The sequence below is a fragment of the Chiloscyllium punctatum genome, chromosome 38 (assembly GCF_047496795.1).
Source record: "Chiloscyllium punctatum isolate Juve2018m chromosome 38, sChiPun1.3, whole genome shotgun sequence".
Lineage (NCBI taxonomy): Eukaryota > Metazoa > Chordata > Chondrichthyes > Orectolobiformes > Hemiscylliidae > Chiloscyllium > Chiloscyllium punctatum.
The window spans coordinates 6,899,005-6,919,435 of NC_092776.1; the positions used below are offsets into that span (position 1 = coordinate 6,899,005).

Consider the following 20,431-nt stretch of genomic DNA (forward strand, 5'->3'; position numbering starts at 1 on the left):
TGCAGTCCTTGCATGGGATTTTGTACACTACATTGGTTTTGCTCATGCTGGGTATCGGGTCTTTTGTCCTGGAACTGACAACCAGAAGCGGCAGATTCAAACCACTATAAATGCCGGAGGAAAGATCACAGAAGCACTTCACAGGAGGCTCCCAAGCACTGAGGATGTCACCTAGACAGGGGACGAAACGACTGCAACACGAATTCCCAGCTTGGCGAACAGAACCACAACAACGAGCACCCGAGCTACAAATCTTCACACAAACTGTAAATTGTTATATCAGTGACTCACCTTTTTGATGTAGAATCATTGTGTTCCAATCAATTTACTTGCACACTAAACTTTCGAAGATGTGTGTGGAGGTGTTTTTGGAGGTTCTGTGGAAAAAGCTGTCGTGCAATAGATACTTGTGATAAATACCTAAATGTATATTTTTTTATGCCTGGTGGTACTGATCTCCATGTTAGTGATTATAGAAGCAATCACAAGTGCTTTTGAACAGTTTTTATTTTAAGGTTCTCAAGTACAGTGGCATCACCTGGCAGCACAGTTTGCAATACTTCTGCATGGTAAAACAATGGATGATAACGTAGGAAAAGCTACAGTCAGAACGGACCTATTCAAAGTCTTCACCATCATACAGGAGACCTAGATCTACAGCAGTCATGACAAATTAATGTCAGTGATGTTCTCAGTCAATTTTGGTGACTTTCTAAGACATTTATGCTAAGGTAAAGGTTTAAACAATTTAGTTTGTCATTCAAATTAACTCGAAACAATGAAGTGGCTGATCTACTATGTTGTCATGTTGTCATGTTTACTCTCAGCAGAACATGTTCAGTGGTTGACAGCAGTTCCCTTCTTTACCGTTGGTATTAACTACTGCACTTTTTAAAAAAAAACGACTGGCACTTATAACGTGTTACTGCTCGAATGTAGTGGTATGTGACACTACAAACAGTTCTAAGGCTTAAATATCAGCATTTCATTTTCAAATGAATACTTTGTTCGTTTCTTTCATGCTAAACATTATGAGAGTATTATTAAGAGGAAGGCCTTCTGCCACAGCTTTGAATTTTGTTCCTGATTCTGAGCGATTCAAATTACAACTTCCTTTTTTTCCCCTCTCACTCCAGTCTCACCACCCCGTCCCTCCAATGCCAATGGTTGGGAAATAAATACTGAAAGCAACTGCAGTCTAAACCATCGTTTGCATTCCTTGAACCAAGAGTCAGTAATTCAGAGTTGGATACAATATGACTGGGGTGGTGATGATCTGAATGAATCTAAAGAACAATACCTGTTCTGCAATTGGCTTTAAATTGCACTGCACTTACCTCTTGCCCAATAATGTATTACTGACAATTATTTTAGTTTCAAATATGTTTCATTTCTTACATATGGCAACCAATGTTTAAGCTGGAATTTCTGACCTGTTTCTATTGGCTTAGCTTAAAACATTTATAAAGGAAGAGTGAAAAATAACTTAAAAATATCTTACATGCTGCACACTTTACCACTAGTCTGCCCTTGCTTTCTAAAGGGCTTTTCAGTTGATTTGTTCTCTCTATTAACACCTGACTAAATATCACAAAATGCTTGCAGCCTGCAGGGTTAAAAGTGATACCTCATCTAGTAGGCACACAAGCCAGTATATGTTAGTGTTACTAGACATGGACAAAAAGCACTGGGATATATATATATATATTTCATACGGAGCTCTGCTGATATATTTCTTAAAAAATTCAGGAACATCAGGACGTGCAATTTGTCTACGCACAATAGGTTACAAATTCCTTACCTGTCTCGAAAGCAATAGGAACAAAAGCCTGTTAAAAATTACCATTCATACCACACTTTTTAACATCCACTCAACTGCCTCAGGAGCTTTCATTTCCTTTTGCTGCTTACTCTGGCTTTACATCATAACCTCAAAGAAATCAGAGACTGTGGCCATAGCCAATTGCAGTTGGCATGTTTTCATATATAGCTGGACTCCCACACCACATGTTAACTATAAATGACAACATAATCGGGGGGCAGTGTAGAGGGTTGGGGGAAGCAGACAAAAAATGAAAATGATCAAAATCTCTCTTATTTTGATCAAGTGTGTCCCAAAACCAGTCTTTGTATCTCCTCGGTGCTCTCATATTACACACATTCACCTTCTTACAGGCATACACCATACCCAGACAAGCAAGGTTTACATCAGAGTGAGTTTGTGTATGGGCCAATTCTGACAGGTGCTTAGAATGTCTTCCTATGTATTGCTCTGGCCCCATCTTCCTCGTACTCTTTCTTGGACACCCACATTTTCTTAAACGTGTCAAGCGATGCCAGAATAGAGCCTCTGTAAAATAATCAAATATGCAAATATTAGAAGATAACAAACATAAGCTTCCCTACTTTGTAAATAAAATATTTACATTACATACTCAAAAAAAAGGGGCAGGACTTATTTGCTCATTTTTGATAATCTGTATCTAGGACTTGTCTCTCTCCCTTCCTTGACTCCTTTACCTTTCAAATTAACATTCCATCTCCAACCTGCCTTTCTTCTCCCAACCCTGAACATACCCTTGTCTCCAAGATCTGTGCCCATTTCCCCTGTTGGTTACAACTCCATGTCTGAATTTCTCCTATCAGGCTTCTGTACCTACTCCTGCACGGAATTCACAATTATGAAAGCAGGACAATAGCCGCCACCCACTCTCCTGTCTGTGCAGGAGAAACTAGCTCACCTTTTAATCTTTCAGCAACCTCTGCCAATGGTTATCACACCATGCTCCTCCAATGCCTGACCACTGTCGTCCACCTGAGTGAGGCTCTGATCACCTGCTTCCATTCCTCGCTATTCAGTTGCAGTTAGGGAATCACTAACAATTTTTTCCCTTCTCACTCCATAGCATTACTTCTAGTATATACCAAGGTTCTATCCTTGTCTCTCTCCTAGTTTGCAACCAGACACTATTCCTCAGCTCCCATGTCTGCTGACGACAACCAGGCAACCTCATGAAGGGCTTATGCCCGAGATGTTGATTCTCCTGCTCCTCGGATGCTGCCTGACCTGCTGTGTTTTTCCAGCACCACACCTTTTGACTCTGACTCTCCAGCATCTGCACTCCTCACTTTCTCCTCTTTGCCAAAAACCTATTCACCAGCTCACTTACTGTGTCCACCATTTCTAATCTGGTCTTGCCATTTGTACATCCAGCACGGAGCAGCAATTTCTTCCACATAATGTTGGGAAGACTTCATCAGTTTCAGTCCCTGTCAGAAACTCTATTTCCTCACCTCAGACTCCATCCTCCGTCCAGGCAGTCTGAGGCTGATCCAGACCTTTTGAACTTGAGTTCCATTTGACCCCGAGATGAGCTTCTGAGGACATATCCTTTCCAGCACAAAGGCCATTTAGTTCCATTCCATAACAACAGCCTCCTCTGTTCCCTGCTTAGTCCACTGTGCCTTGTCGTCCCTTCTAAATATGACTATGCCAATGTTCTTGTTCGTCTCCTATCTCCCATCCTCCATAAACTTGGTATTATTCAAAGTTCTGCTTTCCACGTCTTAACTTTGGACCCAGTCCTGTTCACTCACCACCTTAACATATTGTTGACATTCATCTGAAAATATGTTAATTTTAAAATGCTCATTCTTGTTTTAAATCATTTCAGAGGCCCAATCATTCCCTTTCTTTGTATCCTTCATCAGAGATTTTTATACTTGCCTATTTCTGGTTGCTCACACATGTCTAAAGTGAACATTTCCATCAGTAGTGGGCCTATATTCAGCTATCTTGCAGCTGGCACTCGCCTATCTCCCACAAATCCCTCCACCCCATGAACCTCACTTTCTAAAACCTACACCCATCTGTCCAATTGTGTTTCATGAGCCTCCTGTGAAACACCCAGGAATGTTTTCCTCTGATAAAGGCTGTAGCAAATTGTTCCTATTGTGAGCTAGTGCTTATGACTCTCTGATGCTGACTGATCTATTCTGACCTCATAGACAAACTACATCTTGGACAAGAAACTCTGGAGAAACTCCATAGGTCTGGCAGCATCTACAGAGAGAGAAACAGAGTTAAGGTTTCTTGTCCAGTGACCTTTCTTCAGAACTGTACTCCAAGAAGAGTTATCGAAACATTAACCTCTCTCTCTCTACAGATGCTGCCAGACCTGTCAAGTTTCTCCAGCAATTTCTGTTTTCATTTTAGATTTCCATCACCTGCAGTTCTTTGTTTTATAATTACACCTTGGATTTTAGTCCACAGTGTGACACGGTCATACCAGAATGCAAAAAGCAGCATCTTTTTAGTTTCTAACTCTACTTGTAGCTTTCTATTTTTCAATTGTTTTGAGAATTCTTCCCTTCCAGAAAATACTTAACTGTGTGAGTGGTTTCCAACCCGCTGAACTTTTCTGTTCTGCCCAAGTGATAGCTCCTTGTGTTTCTGGCCTGATTCACATAGTTCAGCTCAGCCTGTTTGGTTTCTATTTTCTGTCATTTAGACATCCATCTATCCCTTTCCCAGACTGTCTGTATTACTGCCCATGAGCAATGCCAAAGGAGACCTAGAAGTTCAAGGACTGAGTGTCCATAGTCCTCTGTGAACCAGAGGGACAGGAGGCATGGGGGCTGGTGAGGGGATGGCGGGGATCAGAGAAGAATGTTAGAATTCCTACAGTGTGGAAGCAGGCCCTTCGGCCCAAGTCCACAACAACACTCCCAACAGCCACTCACCCACCCAGACCCATTTCCCTACCCTACATTTATCCCTGGCTAACACACCTAACCTATACATCCCTGAACACTATGGGCAATTTAGCATGGCCAATTCAGCCTTACCTACACATCTTTGGCCTGTGGTAGGAAACCGGAGCACCCGGAAGAAACCCATGCAGTCATGGGGAGAATGTGCAAACTCCACACAGTCTCCAGAGGCTGGAATTGAACCTGGGTCCCTGGCGCTGTGAGGCAGCAGTGCTAACCACTGAGCCACTGTGCTGCCCTAAGGGAGGCTGCTAATGCTGGATGGGTGGGGTCACAGTTCAGAGGTTATGTTTGCTCATGGGGCAGCTGCAGAAGCAGGGTACGTAGTTTCAGCAGATAAACAGAAAGGCACACAAAACAAAAAACTTGCCTCATGGATCCTGCAGTTGGCGGCATCCTTTAGCTGTTGGATTTCCTCTGGAAACCCAGCCAGCCAGCATAACATTTAAAAAGGTCTTTAAATTTGAGAGACGCATCTTTTATAATAATATTTAAGTGGCCTCCCTCTTCCTGGGAGTGAGATGGCTGGTTTCTGACCCCTATTCTGCCCCCATTAAAACTGGAAGTGTTAGGGATGGGGTAATGTTTAAGATTTCTAATACTTTACTTCCAACCTGACGTAAACCTAAGCATTTTGGGTTGAAGGCATCCCCAGTGACTCTTAAGAGCAACGGATGGTAGCATAGAGATTCCATAACAATCAAATACCCCATTAACTTTTATATAAATGGCATTTACAAGAGTAATAGATGAAAAGATGAACTATTATTTTTGGAAGCTGGTTCTGTGATGTGTGATAAGGAGACCAGATGGCGAATGCAGGTTTGAAGAGTATGGCTATAATTACAAAAGGAAGTGGTCATTAGAAGGATTGAAGAGTCTGCAAGGTCCTTTCCCATTAGTCAGGCCAAAGCTGATCTGACCAGGATAAATCCGACAATGCTACAAAATGATAGATCTAACTGCTTTCATTTTCAGAAAGCAACACAGTGAAACCTCTACTAACAAAAACTTTACTTTGCCAAAGAAATCGGAGATCTGGTCAAACCATATTTTGCGAAGTCATTTTCATAAGCATTGTACCTCATGTTACCTACTCACCCTATCCATGTGGAGTATAACCTCTCTTGTGGGGCGGAGATCTGTAATGAAATAGATACGGAAAGGATAAAGTATTATTTAACTCAATAGTTTACACACCTGCAAGATCTAATCTTCTAGAAAAGATCATTTCAGCATCAAACTATTATAAGCTTTTAGTGGATCTAAGACATTTTGTTTTAACTTTTTTTTTGGAAATGTTTCTAAAATGCAATCTTTAATATAAGAAAAGTGCTCCGGCACTTCTGATTTCAGAGTCCATGTGGTAGTTAAATATTTAAAACCTTAATTTTAAAGAAAAATATCCAACTTTTTGATGTATACAACTGTGATTGTTCTTTCTTTGTACTGAATCTAAATTAAGATGATCCCCAGTGTATGGTCAAGTCTGTGAACATGTGTTTATATGTCTATACTGCTCATATTGTGGGATTGATAAACAAAGGATGCAAGGTCAAATTCCACCCAAATTCTCATCTGAAAAAAAAAAGAGTCCTACTGGACTCGGAATATAAGCTCTGTTTCTCTCTCCACAGATGCTGTCAAATATGGGGAGTCTGTTCAATATTTTCTGCATTTGTTTCAAATTCCACCTTGGCAATTATACAAAGATTTACACAGATTTGCCAAGATTGAATCAAATCATTGACACAACAACTTTGAGAAGCTGTAATGAATAATCCTCTTCCCAACTTCAGAAATATAAAAAGTGTACTTGCGAGTATGTACAATGAACAATAAATATAGGAGATTGATGTTGGATATCGTAGGTAACAATATTCAGAGACACAAGGGTCAAGAAGCTTCCTACTGCACTGTAATAATTCTGTGATTCTATGCAGGAAATGATGCGTACTAAATAGAGCACAGTTTTCAACAGACCTTCACAGGCCTGCAAACATAAAAGGGAAAATATTCTATTTTTCTGGATGGGCCTATCATTCACCTCAGGCATCAGTAAAGTCTGGATGTAGGTTTGCTCACTGAGCTGGAAGGTTTGTTTTCAGACGTTTTGTCACCATAAGTAGTAACATCATCAGTGAGCCTCCGGATGAAGCACTGGTAGTATGGCTCGTTTTCTATTTGTGTTTAGGGTTCCTTGGTCAGTGATGCCATTTCCTGTGGTGATGTCATTCCCCTCCAGGGGGGTGGTAAATGGGATCCAAGTATTTGTTGATAGAGTTCCAGTTGGAATGCCATGCTTCTAGGAATTCTCCTGCATGTCTCTATTTGGCTTGTCCTAGGCTGAATATGTTTTCCCAGTCGCAATGGTGTCCTTCCTCCTCTGTACATAAGGATACAGATGAGGGTCATGTCTTTTTGTGGCTAGTTGATGTCCATGTATCCTGGTGGCTAGTTTTCTGCCTATTTGTCCAATGTGTTTGTTACAGTTCTTGCATGGTATGTTGTAAATGATGTTAGTTTTGCTTGTTGTCTGTATAGGGTCTTTCAAGTCTGAAAACGAATCTTCCAGCTCAGCGAGGAAACCTACATCCAGAACCTCCACGATCGATTGTCTTACGCTTACACAAAGTTAGCTGTGAACGAGTTGAGGAGGAATGATGATGTCAACATATGGGGTGTTAGAACACAAAACAATACCTTTATTTTTATATCTTTTGGTGCCAATTTCTTTACTTCACTCAGAAGTCTATCACCAAATCCTGTGTTTAAAAGAAATAGCAAATGAAAAACAGTTGGCGACGAGACAGGGATAAGCAAACCATTATATCATGTGCATTAGTACTCAGTAGCTTTTCCAAACAGATGTTCACTGTGCTAAATTTAAAATCTGTTTTGGAAATTAAATGTGCTGGACTGTGAAATTTCAAGTAGATTGAGAATTGCTTCAGATCGCTGCTTGAGACTTCAATCCATCTCTAATCCACTAAACCTGTGGAAAAAAATCAAAACATCTGAACAGTAAACTGATCACTTCATCCATCAGTAGGACAAGCAAATTTCTGCAACTGGAAACCTGCCCTATTATCTAAAATTTTCCACCAAACATTAGGAATAACTTTTAAACAACTGTGAAAGAGTCGTTTCACCTGTTTCCATTCAGATTAATGTTTGTTATAGAACAGCTTCCAGCAATCCACAAGCTTCAGTTCAGGGTGTGCTACATACTCCATGACATCAAAAGATCAGTATTGCCATCTATATTCTGCTTATCTTTGGGAAGATAACTATTAAAAGAAAGAACTTTTATATTTAAGTTGAGCCTTTCACAAACTCAGGGTGTTCAAAAGCATTTTACAGCTAATTATGTATTTTGAAGACTATTCTCTATTGTAATATTGGAAGCATGGCAGCCAAAAACCTCACACAAACAGCAATGCTACGATGACCAGACAGTTGACTTTATTAGTGTTGGTTAAAAGATAAGTGTTGGCTGGGATATCAGGGAGAACTCTAACTTTTCTTTAAATACTGCCATGGAACTTGTGCATTCACCTGTCAAAACTGTTACGGCCTTTGTTTCTGAAAGATGGCAACTCCAACAGCGCTGCTGCACAGAAATTTAAACCTAGATCATGTGCTACTGTCTCTGGAGTTAGTCTTGAACACACAGTCTTCTGATTCAGAGGTGAGTGAGCTACTGAAGGACAGCTAGTACTGGATATATTACACAGGTTCCTAATCAGAACCTTACCCAAGAAAGTAAGATAGTATAGTTAATGGAAAACTTTTTTTATGTATGTTACATACTGTATCTTTTCAAGTCTTGTCAACTTAAGAACAAAACTCCAGAGAAAAACTGAAAGGAACATTCCATAATGAGGGCTTCTCTGATGGCATTGGACAGTTGCTTGATCTGCTCCTTGTTCCAGTGGAACTTCAATTATTCACTAATTTCCACTTCTCCCTAACCTGAGGATAGGGACATTCTTTATCATAGCAGATGGTTTTGGAACTACCTAAGTACAGTACTGTACCTTCACAATCTGCCTGAGGCACCTATGAGGGAAAAAAGAACAGATTCAGAACTCCATTTCCTTGAGAATGATGAAATGAGTTGTAATTACTGGTGCGAGTGTCTCCCTGACTCACCAAGAAAGTTAAAGAAACTTAATAATTTTGTATCACACATTGAACGCACAATCTAACTTCCACCTTCTGATATCCCATCATGCGACAGGTTTGAAGAATCTATCAAGCATTTTTCTTGTGTATAGCTTTAGGAGAGAAACCATCTTACAGAAAAATTGACATCATTTTCCAACACAATCCATATGATGGTGTTTCCACTAGGGGGCAATACAATGCTGTGGAACAGTTGTTTCTCGATAACAGTGTGTACAAAATAAATTGCTGCATTAATTCATGTAAAGGTTCTCATGGCAAAGAGTGAAGGAATAAGATATCACAACAACAATTTTAATGGAAATGAAGGATTTGTGCAACAGAGCCACATTTGTCAGGTTTAAGACAAGCAGTCAGCTCCTACAGCATTTTCTTTTGTCTGCTACTTTACTGAATGCATCCAAGTCAGATGATGTTTATCTGTATCCTGAAAAGACAGGAATAAATATGAGAAATCAAATGTGCTCTCTCTATTATTGTGTAAAAGGGCTTGGTATAGTCTGAAAAAGCTACTTCAGAATCGATCAAACATTTCTCCAGCTCTCCGAAATCCCATCCCGATGAGGATTTACTCACATTTTATACTCTTGTTATATGATCTCAATAGAACATTTAGCTTCACTTTCCCTCTTCTACCTCTAATAAAAATAAACACCGCCTTTCCTTCAAACAGTTTGACAGAACTTATTAATTTTTAATTGGGGAGGAACTCTTGGGAATTCAGACAGGGGAGGAAGGAGAGGCAGAGGACAAAAAGGTCACTGGGTCCCAGCAAGATGCTTTGTCCATTAATTTTAACAGAGCAACTGATTAAAAGGTGGGGGGGGGGGGGGGGGGGGAGTTAATGATTCACATCGGACTTTCACAGAAAACAGCTTCCAACAGTTAAAGCCCATAGGTGACACATTCAAGAGCTCAAGTTCTTCCTATGCTGTGGCATGTTCACTTCTTACTCTGTTAGCATCTTTCCTCATCATCACACAGCAAGTTTTTATTAGCACAGTTTCTGCAATGGTATCAGAGATGGGACAAACATACAATGTGATCTCCCAAATAATAGACTGAAAAGACAGATGGAGGGGATTATGTTTATTAATTGCTGCATGCTCATCTTTAAACAATTTCTAAAAGTTATTGTACTAAGGCTGAGCATTTTGAAATGGAAATAAGCTATGGAGACTGGCTAGACAAAGGTCAACTAGGAGAATTGTAGAGCGAGGAAGAGAGCTTCTTCAAGGAAGGCATCCTAGCAAGAGGATTCGCAGTAGGTTAAAATCAACCAGGACAAAGATCAACTCTACAACTGAGAAATGAAGTGCAGAAAGAAAGATCTCACTAGACAGACAAAATATTAAACGGTATGGATAGATAGATGAAGCTCTCCTATTCTGTAAAATATAGGCCAATGCAAAGTCACAGTCCATCTTTCCTCTCCCTATTTGAACATCTCCCTCTGGATACTATTCTCAGTGAAATGACAAAGACAAGCTCTTAGAATGTTTTTAAGAATAACAATAAATAGCAATAGGGAATTTCTCCTCATGAACCCTCAAACACCCACTGAAAAAATGTTTGCTTGTTGTGTCACTGTCATTTCTACATTCTACATCCTACACCAGCCGTCCCTGCATTTATCTGACTGTTAGGTGCCAATTTAGACTGAATTATGAATTATATTCACTGGAAATTAAGTGGTATTTTCCCAAACCTATTAGAACTTTAACCATAAATAAAAAGCGCTAGCTTTCAGAGCACTGCTCCTTCATCAGGTGATTGTCAAATAAACCTGCACTTCCAAATAAACCTGTTGGACTATAACCTGGTGTTGTGTGATTTTTAACTTTGTATACCCCAGTCCAACACCAGTGTCTCCAAATCATGACTACAATCTTTTCCCTCTATTTAGGTGAAGATCTATATTCTGAATTCAGATTCTGAAGCATGAATGTTAGCTCAATTACAATAAAAGACCTTCAAAAAGTTCTTAGCACCTTCTAAACCCACGACTACATCTAGAAGGATGGGGGCAGCAGATACATGGGAACACCAGCCCCTGCAAGCTCCCCTCCAAGCCACTCACTATCCTGACTTGGAAATATATCCCCATGCCTGTACTATCACTGGGTCAAAATCCTAGAACTTCCTCCTAATGGCGTTGTCCAAATGGACTGCAGTGGTTGGAGAAGGCAGCTCTCCACCACCTTCTCAACTAGGGATAGGCAATAAATGCTGGCCACTGTGACACCCATACCCTTTCAATGAATAACATTATGAATAATGAAGGTTTGGGGTAACCGGTACTTACTCCAGCTCCCTGTGCTCTCCACGAGGAGGTATTTCTTTACATGTCAGAGTGGACAATGAAGGCAACCAGGCTCTCTCTGAAGGTCTGAGGGAAGTAGTTCTCAGTCAAGTCCAGAGATGTAACCCTCAGATACAACAAAGTAGCCTCCAATATCCAGTGGCTTGGGCAGAGCCAGGGGTCACATATCTCTAAAGTCTTAGGAGTGGGCCATGGTCAGCCTTGTGTGGGACCAAGTTTGCCAGGGGCCACTGCTGTGGGAGGGAAGCTGGGGAACTTAATTGGGAGGATTGGAGACAGAATAGCTGGAGTTCTTATTATTATTCGTTCCTGGGAGGTGGGTGTCGCTGGCTAGGCAGCATTTATTGCCCATTCCTAACTGCCCAGAGGGACAGTTGTTTCCTTCTGTATTAGTGAACGGGGTGGGTTTCTCCAACAATCAACAATAGTTTCATGGTCACCATTAGGTTCTTAGAATTCAATAAAAATCTGGAATTAATTCCACAATTTGTCATGTCTCCTCAAAAGAGCACATGGGTCCTCAAAAGAGTATAGAGGCCTCTAGACTAAAGTCTACTGAAAATCCTATTACTCTATTATCACCTCCAATGCAGAGAGGATTAGAACTGTGAAGGGAGGAACTCAATACATAAGTAGGGAAGAGAACCTGTGGGGAAAGAGGTAGTGGGGCAGGGGGTGAGACAAATCAACAGCACCATCCTAGCTTCAATGGGGAGTGCCAATGCACTATTAGAACTAGCATGTTTACTCAATATGCCTGGGGTTTACACCGTGGGGTAAAGCAGGCAGATGAAGATTTAGATAGATGGGTTGGATGGGAACTTGGAGAACTTTGAAGCATATAGAGTTGATGGTGATGACTACCAAAAATGAACTACTTACTTCTGGGAGCTCACCATTAATAAAATGCTGAGCCTGAAACTCACTGCTTGAGAAGTGACCACTGTTTCCTTCCATCATGCTGTCTATAAGGAGTGTGCAATGGAGATGGAAAATGGCTGTGAACAGACCTGGAATGGGTGGGAAGAGTATTCTGTATGGGAGGGTGAGGATTTTAATTTCATATGATGTGAGGTCTTTCAAAGAGAAACAACATTACAGACACTCATACACCTGCAGGTACTACAGGATATTTGAACGGAGTGTATTTTTTTTTTCAATCTTCCATAGCCAATTGCATACCCTTAGAGTAAAGGGAAGACCTTTTAGAACAGGAATAAGGAGAAACATCATGAGCCAGAGAGTGGTGAATCGATGGAATTCATTGCCACAGAAGGCTGTGGAGGCCTGGTCATTGAATATATTTAAGACTGAGATTGATAGGTTCTTGGGGATCAAAGTTACAGGGAGAAAGGGTTGGATGGGGTTGAGAAACTTATCGGCCATGACTGGATGGGCTGAATGGCCTAATTTCTGCTCCTATATCTTATGGTCTAAATTGCCCCTTATACTTAGTTTCCTTTGTTCAGATTTAAGACCCTAGTTTCAGAATGAGCTAAATCAATTTCAGAATTTCTTATTATGGTCACTCTTTCCCAAAAGTTCCTTTACAGTAAGGTCATTGATTAGCTTGTTCTCATTACAGAGTAATAAATCTATTCTAGCCTGATGTTTAGTTGGTTTCTCAACATATTGCTCCAAAAATCTATCCTGTACAGCCGCCAATAATTCATGCTCAACACATTAGTACTGATTAGATTATCCAGACCATATATCAATTGAAGTCACCCATTATTTCTGCCTTACTCAATTTACATGCACCTCAAATTATACTGTGTCAAAGCCACAACTACTGCTTGATAACCTACAAACTACTCCCACCTATGAGTTAATCCATATAAAGCAAATTATTATGGCCTTCGGCCCAACAAGTCCACACTGACCCTCACAACAGCAACCCACCCAGACCCACTCCCCATACCCTTTATTTACACTTAACCTACACATCCATGAACACAATGGGCAATTTAGCATGGCCAATTCACCTGACCTGGCTGGATTTGCACCGGGGTCCCTGGCGCTGTGAGACAGCCAGTGCTAGCCACTGAGCCACCGTGCTGTGTTCAAATATAGGAGAAATGCAAAGGGTTTTCTTCCTGTAACACTGTCAGCAGGATTTTCAGGTTTATATTAAGTTGTATATCTATAAACCCTGCTACAGTCAATGTTCTTGTTACACTGCATTTTTGAGCAATGCAGCATGTATTTGCATCACTTCAACACCATGACTGTAATTAAATGTTGTTAATTTGTCATCTGGAGTGGAGCAACTAAAACTCAGCAGTCATGCACCAGCAGTTAATAAAGGGTATTGAGGGAATCCTTTAAAATATCAGCTTTAAAACAATTCAGGGGTCTTGTGGTGCAGTAACAGTGTCTCCAATTATGGGCAGATGACCTTAGCTCATGTGTCCTGGAGGTGTCTCATAAAATGTCCAAACAGGTTGGATAGAAGTTTTTCTGGGAATTTCCAGCTGACATTTCACAAAAATGAATTTCAAAATAACTGTTTTAAAAATTAAAGTTATCATCTGCAACCACTGAGCATTCAAAATGCTTGTGGATGCATATAATTAGATATTTTGTTTCATGAGAGCTATAGAATTCTATTTCCTCTCAATTCGTGCTGAGGACAGTGAGCAGTATAACTGAGGGTTTTCATTGGCACTGCTGTTATTCATTGGACTCAAGCAAAAATATTCTGAAGAAACCAAAAAAGATTACCAAAGTTACCAGACCTGATGTCTTTCTTTCCCCCATATTGGCTACCTCTCGACACTCAGGTTCTGAGGTACATTATGCAATTCTTTGGTTGTGTATGGTCCTGACTTTCATGCTGTTGTGTGACTTACTTGCCCTTTCATCAGCAATAAACACCAACTCTATCAACACAGCACAACCAGCTGGCTGATGAGCAGCTAGGATCAGACACAAAGAAACAAGGTTACGGAGTGCTATAATTGGCACCCAGGCATATGAACAGTTGCTTGTTAACTGGGATTTTGCCCACAGTTACATACAGCCTAAGACTTTTTTAAAATCACAGTAATGAAATAATGCAATCAATACAAACAACTCTTTGAGACTTTCAAATATGCAATCAGAGTCACAGAGTCATAGAGATGTACACCATGGAAACAGATCCTTCGGTCCAACCTTCCTGCCCCTGATCTGCAGCAAATGTTTTCATTAAATATAGTTTGATGTATAAATGATATGAAGCCTGCAAATGATGTTGAGATGCTGCAGTATTTTAACATGGGGAGATCAATCAGTACAGATCACCCTGTACAAGACAGAGTTAACATTATTCAAGTATGACCGTCCTAATTTGTAAATACAATAAATGGATACCTTTGAATAAAGTTGATCCTCCTGACAGCACAATGTTAGAGAAAAGCGTTCGCCTCAGATCCATGTCAGATTTCTGGATTGCAAAGACTAAGACTTCATGGATTCCTTCGCACTCTTCACCAATCAAGTCAGGTCGAAAGAGCAGCTCTGGAGCACGGAATCGTGCAGGTCCAATCTGCAAAGGGTGAGAAATGTGACTGTGAATGTTATGGTTTGGAGATGCTGGTGTTGGACTGGGGTGTGCAAATTGAAAAGTCATACAACACCAGGTTATAGTCCAACAGGTTTATTTGGAGGCACTAGCTTTCAGAGTACTGCTCCTTCATCAGGTGGTTCAACCACCTGATGAAAGCTTGTACTTCCAAATAAATCTGTTGGACTATAACCTGGTGTTGTGTGATCTTTAACTTTCTGAATGTTATAGTTTTCACAGATACCAAACAGGAATGGAATACACATCAAACCAGATTAAGTATTTGTCCAGACATCCACTCTGGCCAGAACATTGTTATCTATGTCAGTACTTATCTGAAACACAAGTATCCTCAAAAACTGATTGCACTTGCAGAAACACATCTATTGTTCAACTTGAATAAATGTGAAAGCAGACATGTGCTAACCACAGCCAGCAGGCCCTGACAATCTGGTCAAGACTGTACAACTCAGTTTTGTTTGTGACTATATTTACTAATTGTCTGTTTATCTGTCTACTTTGTGTTTTAAGAGTCTGGGAATTCAGAATACATTGTTCCTTTAATAGTTAATAAATTAATACACATAGAATCATTATCACTAGGGAGAGAATAGGGCCCCTCAAAGATCAGCAAGGTGGCCTTTGTGTGGAGCCACAAAAAATGGGGGAGATATTAAATTGAATATTTTGCATCAGTATTTACTGTGGAAAAGGATATGGAAGATATAGACTGTAGGGAAATAGATGGTGACATCTTGCAAAATGTCCAGATTACAGAGGAGGAAGTGCTGGATGTCTTGAAACGGTTAAAAGGTGGATAAATCTTCAGGACCTGATCAGGTGTACCTGAGAGCTCTGTGGGAAGCTAGAGAAGTGATTGCTGGGCCTCTTGCTGAGATATTTGTATCATCGATAGTCACAGGTGAAGTGCCAGAAGACGAGAGGTTTGGCAAACGTGGTGCCACTGTTTAAGAAGGGCGTTAAAGACAAGCCAGGGAACTATAGACCAGTGCGCCTGACCTCGGTGGTGGGCAAGTTGTTGGAGGGAATCCTGAGGGACAGGATGTACGTGTATTTGGAAAGGCAAGGACTGATTTGGGATAGCTGAAAATGTGTTGCTGGAAAAGCGCAGCAGCTCAGGCAGCATCCAAGGAGCAGGAGAATCGACGTTTCGGGCATAAGCCCTTCTTCAGGAACTGGGATAGTCAACATGGCTTTGTACATGGGAAATCATGTCTCACAAACTTGATTGAGTTTTTTGAAGAAGTAACAAAGAAGATTGATGAGGGCAGAGCAGTAGATGTGATATATATGGACTTCAGTAAGGCGTTCGACAAGGTTCCCCATGTGAGACTAACTTAGCAAGGTTAGATCTCATGGAATACAGGGAGAACTAGCCATTTGGATACAGAACTGGCTCAAAAGGTAGAAGACAGAGGGTGGTGGTGGAGGGTTGTTTTTCAGACTGGAGGCCTGTGACCGGTGGAGTGCCACAAGGATCGGTGCTGGGCCCTCTACTTTTTGTAATTTACATAAATGATTTGGATGTGAGCATAAGAGGTAGAGTTAGTAAGTTTACAGATGACACTAAACTTGGAGATATAGTGGACAGCAAAGAGGGTTACCTCAGATTACAGCAGGATCTGGACCAGATGAGCCAATGGGCTGAGAAGTGGCAGATGCAGTTTAATTCAGATAAATGCGAGGTACTGCATTTTGGGAAAGCAAATCTTAGCAGGACTTGTACACTTAATGGTAAGGTCCGAGCGAGTGTTGCTGAACAAAGAGATCTTGGAGTGCAGGTTCATAGCTCCTTGAAAGTGGAGTCGCAGGTAGATAGTATAGTGAAGGCGGCATTTGGTATAATTTTATAAACCTCTATAAGGTCACCCCTCAGCCTCCGATGCTCCAGGGAAAACAGCCCCAGCCTGTTCAGCCTCTCCCTGTAGCTCAAATCCTCCAACCCTGGCAAGATCCTTGTCAATCTTTTCTGAACCCTTTCAAGTTTCACAACATCTTTCCGATAGGAAGGAGACCAGAATTGCACACAATATTCCAACAGTGGCCTAACTAAATGACCGACTTAGTGGTGGTCAAAGGTAAGAAAGGACAATTAGTTGCCAATTGTGTTGGACTTTGTAATGACATTAGGAATAAAGAGAAAATAAACTTAGTAGAGGATGCACCAAATTAAACCAAAGAATGAGAGCGTTTTTTGAGATTAACTATTAAACAATTTGTTTATATTAATTTTAAAATTTAAGTTTATGAAATTCAGCATGTCCATGATGGCTTTTACCAGCTTCTAAAGATACACAACAGAAAGCATCCTATCTGGATGCATCACAATGGGATATGACAACTGCTCTTCCCAAGACCTCAAGAAAGGGAGGTCATGAACACAGCGCAGTCCACCAGCCAAACCAGCCTTCCATCCACTGACCAGGAGAAAGTAAGTGAGGACTGCAGGTGCCAGAGATCAGAGTCGAGAGTGTGGCGCTGGAAAAGCACAACAGGTCAGGCAGCATCTGAGGAGCAGGAAAATCAATGTTTCAGGCATAAGCCCTTCATTATGATGACGGGCTTATGCCCAAATTGTCGATTCTCCTGCTCCTCAGATGCTGCCTGACCTGCTGTGATTTTCCAGAACCACACTTTTTGACTCCCTTCCATTGACTCCATCTGTACCTCCCACTGCCTTGGGAAAGCAATCAAAGACCCCTCCCACCCCGGTTATACTCTTCCCTTCCTCTTCCATCAGGCAGAAGATGTAAAAGTTTGAATACACCTACGATTTGATTCAAGAACAACTTCTTCCCCACTTTGGTCAGACTTTTGAACAGATCTCTCAAACATTAATGTTGATATCTCTCTCTCCATAACTTCCCTGTGGCTGTACCACTGTATTTTGTACTCTGTTCTGCTACCTTGATGCACTTTGTATGGTATGACTTCCCATTGGGCTAGCAAAACAACAGTTTTCACTGTATCTCAGTACGTGTTAGAACAAATCAATAAAAAAAGAAAAAAAAAGTATTTTTCTATCCTTGTCCATGTGTTCTGATTTAACTTGAACATGCAGCATTAGTAACCATACACAAATTCAGAGTGGTCCCTTACTTCAATTGTGCTTCCATCAGGCAGGATGTACTGAGCTTTCTCGGTCTCCAGAGTTTCATCTTTTTGTGGATTAATTGACAGGTAACAGGCACGCTATGAAACACAAAGACAAATTGCCAGGTGCTTTCCCAGAAAGGCTAAATGCATATTAAAAAGTAAAGTAAGAATTTTAAACTTTTGTTTAAAAATAAGAGTACAGTTACAGTGCGATATTCTTTAACATGATAATTGAAATCAAGACTGTCAATTAAACAGTCAATGGCGAACTTAAAACACTTCCTGGACTGTCACTGTCTCATTACCTTTTAACCAAGAATTCATATTTTTTTATTCAATCAAATTCAGCATTTATTGGTGGTCCCCATGCAACTGAGTGGCTTGGTAGGCCATTTCTGACTATTAATAGTCAGCCTCAGTGCTGTGAATCTTCGAGTCATATACAATCCAGATCAAGTAAGAACAGGAGTGTTATGACAATCCAGCAGATTTATGACACTATCTATTGATTCCAGATATATTTTATTAACTGAATTTAAATTTCCCAGTCGCCATGGTCAGAATCCAGGAGTGTAGAGTACACCAGGGCCCCAAGCTCTAGGGAGCTTACTGTGCTCAGGTGAGGGGCAGGTTCTCGGTGCTCCATTCCAGGCTCTGGCCCAGAAATACCATGAAAGCCCATGATTTCTGTCCATCTTCTGTCTGTGGTGGAACATGAACTCATATCATTGGATCAATTAGTCCAGGCCTCTAGATCGCTAGTCTAGTAATATAAGCAATGCTGCCATACCCCTTGAGACTGTGCAGAGATCTACATCATAAGGTGAAATTTCATCAGCAAACTCCACCCCAAGTAGCTGCCTCTGAGTATTGAGACGATGAGTAAAATGACCAGGGCTGCAACAGGATGGCTAAGGGTGTAGTTGACTATTGAGCAAGTATATGCTTTTCCATCCATTGGAGAGCAGCTAATTAATACAATTAATCCCAGGAAAGACATCCAAGCAGACATGTTGAGGCGCTGCTGGCACTTTGGCAGTGATACAGCAGCCCAGACCACATGGGGAGGCCTCTATCTTTAAGAAGAGAGCTTCCCAGGACAGTGCATTTGAGGTGAGAGGTTGTACGGACAGGTTAACCTTCCAATTACTATTACCTGCCAGCCAGGTCCTTGCAGAAAAATAAATTGTTTCTGCAACGATACCTCAAAATCTTAGTCTCCTACATTCTCGGAAGTGGCTATCTCTCCCAGCTGCTAAAGCAGCACAATAGCCAGGCCTCTGTTTGGGTTGACAGTATGGTATGGCCAGCCTGTAGTCCTTAACTTGGCTTTGGACCCAATTAGGCTGTTTCTAGGAAGATTACTATGCAGTGCTGGCGGTTGTCCCTGTAGGGTCTGGATCTGCAATCAACCTTGACAGTAAGCCCTACCTACCACCTTCTAAGAAAATGCTGGACAGAACTTATTATTTCTCACATACCACACGATAATACATAGGCAAAAGTGAGGACTACAGATGCTGGAAACCAGAGTCTAGGTTAGAGTGGTGCTTGAAAAGCACAGCAGATCAGGCAGCATCCGAGGAACAGGAAAATCGACGTTTCGGGCAAAAGCCCTTCATCAGAAATGGAGGCAACAGCCTCCAAGGTGGAGAGATACATGGGAGGGGGTGGGGCTGGGGAGAAGGTAGCAAAGAGTAGACTCACTGAGATTCTTGTGGAGAGAGGAGGAGAACTTCTTCAAGGTAGGCATCCTTGCAAGAGGATTCGCAGTAAGGTTAAAATCAACTAGGCAAAAGTGAGGACTGCAGATGCTGGAAACCAGAGTCTGGTTTCCAGCATCTGCAGTCATTGTTTTTACCTCGTTGATTTTAACCTTACTGTGAATCCTCTTGCAAGGATGCCTACCTTGAAGAAGTTCTCCTCCTCTCTCCACAAGAATCTCAGTGAGTCTACTCTTTGCTACCTTCTCCCTAGCCCCACTCCCTCCCATTTATCTCTCCACCCTGGAGGCTCCTGCCTCCATTCCTGATGAACAACTTTTGCCCGAAACATCAATTTTTCTGCTCCTCGGATGCTGCCAGACATGATAATATACTTAATCTTTACAGTGAAAATAGTCCTTGCAGTGATTAAGGTAAATTAAACACAGACATTCGCATTTTAAACTACAAAATGAGAACATATTTCCTCCAAACAAATTAACAGTGAAACTGTACGAATTTATTTATAATAGATTCTACCTCTTTGATTGTTTTCACAATCTCAAATTCTGATGATGTATGAAAATCATATCCTTCCTTTCTAAGAAACAGACGTAAATAGCGAGAGACATCACGTCCCGCAATGTCAATCCTCATGATGGAATGTGGCATAGCAAACCCTTCGTAGATAGGTACAGCATGAGTGACTCCGTCTCCTGAATCTAACACAACACCTGTAGTCCTACCTGTGGCATACCTTCAGAAAAACAGAGAAAAGGA

At 41.1% G+C, this 20,431-nt stretch overlaps 1 protein-coding gene across 1 annotated transcript in view; it reads right to left on the reverse strand.

Moving 5' to 3' along the window:
- Positions 1–489: 489 nt before the first annotated feature.
- Positions 490–20,431, reverse strand: part of LOC140463311 (alpha-centractin-like) — a 58,804-nt gene continuing 38,862 nt past the window's right edge. The window contains 6 exon segments of the mRNA XM_072557094.1: positions 490–2,350; positions 5,875–5,915; positions 7,477–7,538; positions 14,639–14,813; positions 17,952–18,044; positions 20,192–20,408. Of these exon segments, the coding sequence (XP_072413195.1) occupies positions 2,248–2,350; positions 5,875–5,915; positions 7,477–7,538; positions 14,639–14,813; positions 17,952–18,044; positions 20,192–20,408 (691 nt within the window). The 3' untranslated portion in view covers positions 490–2,247.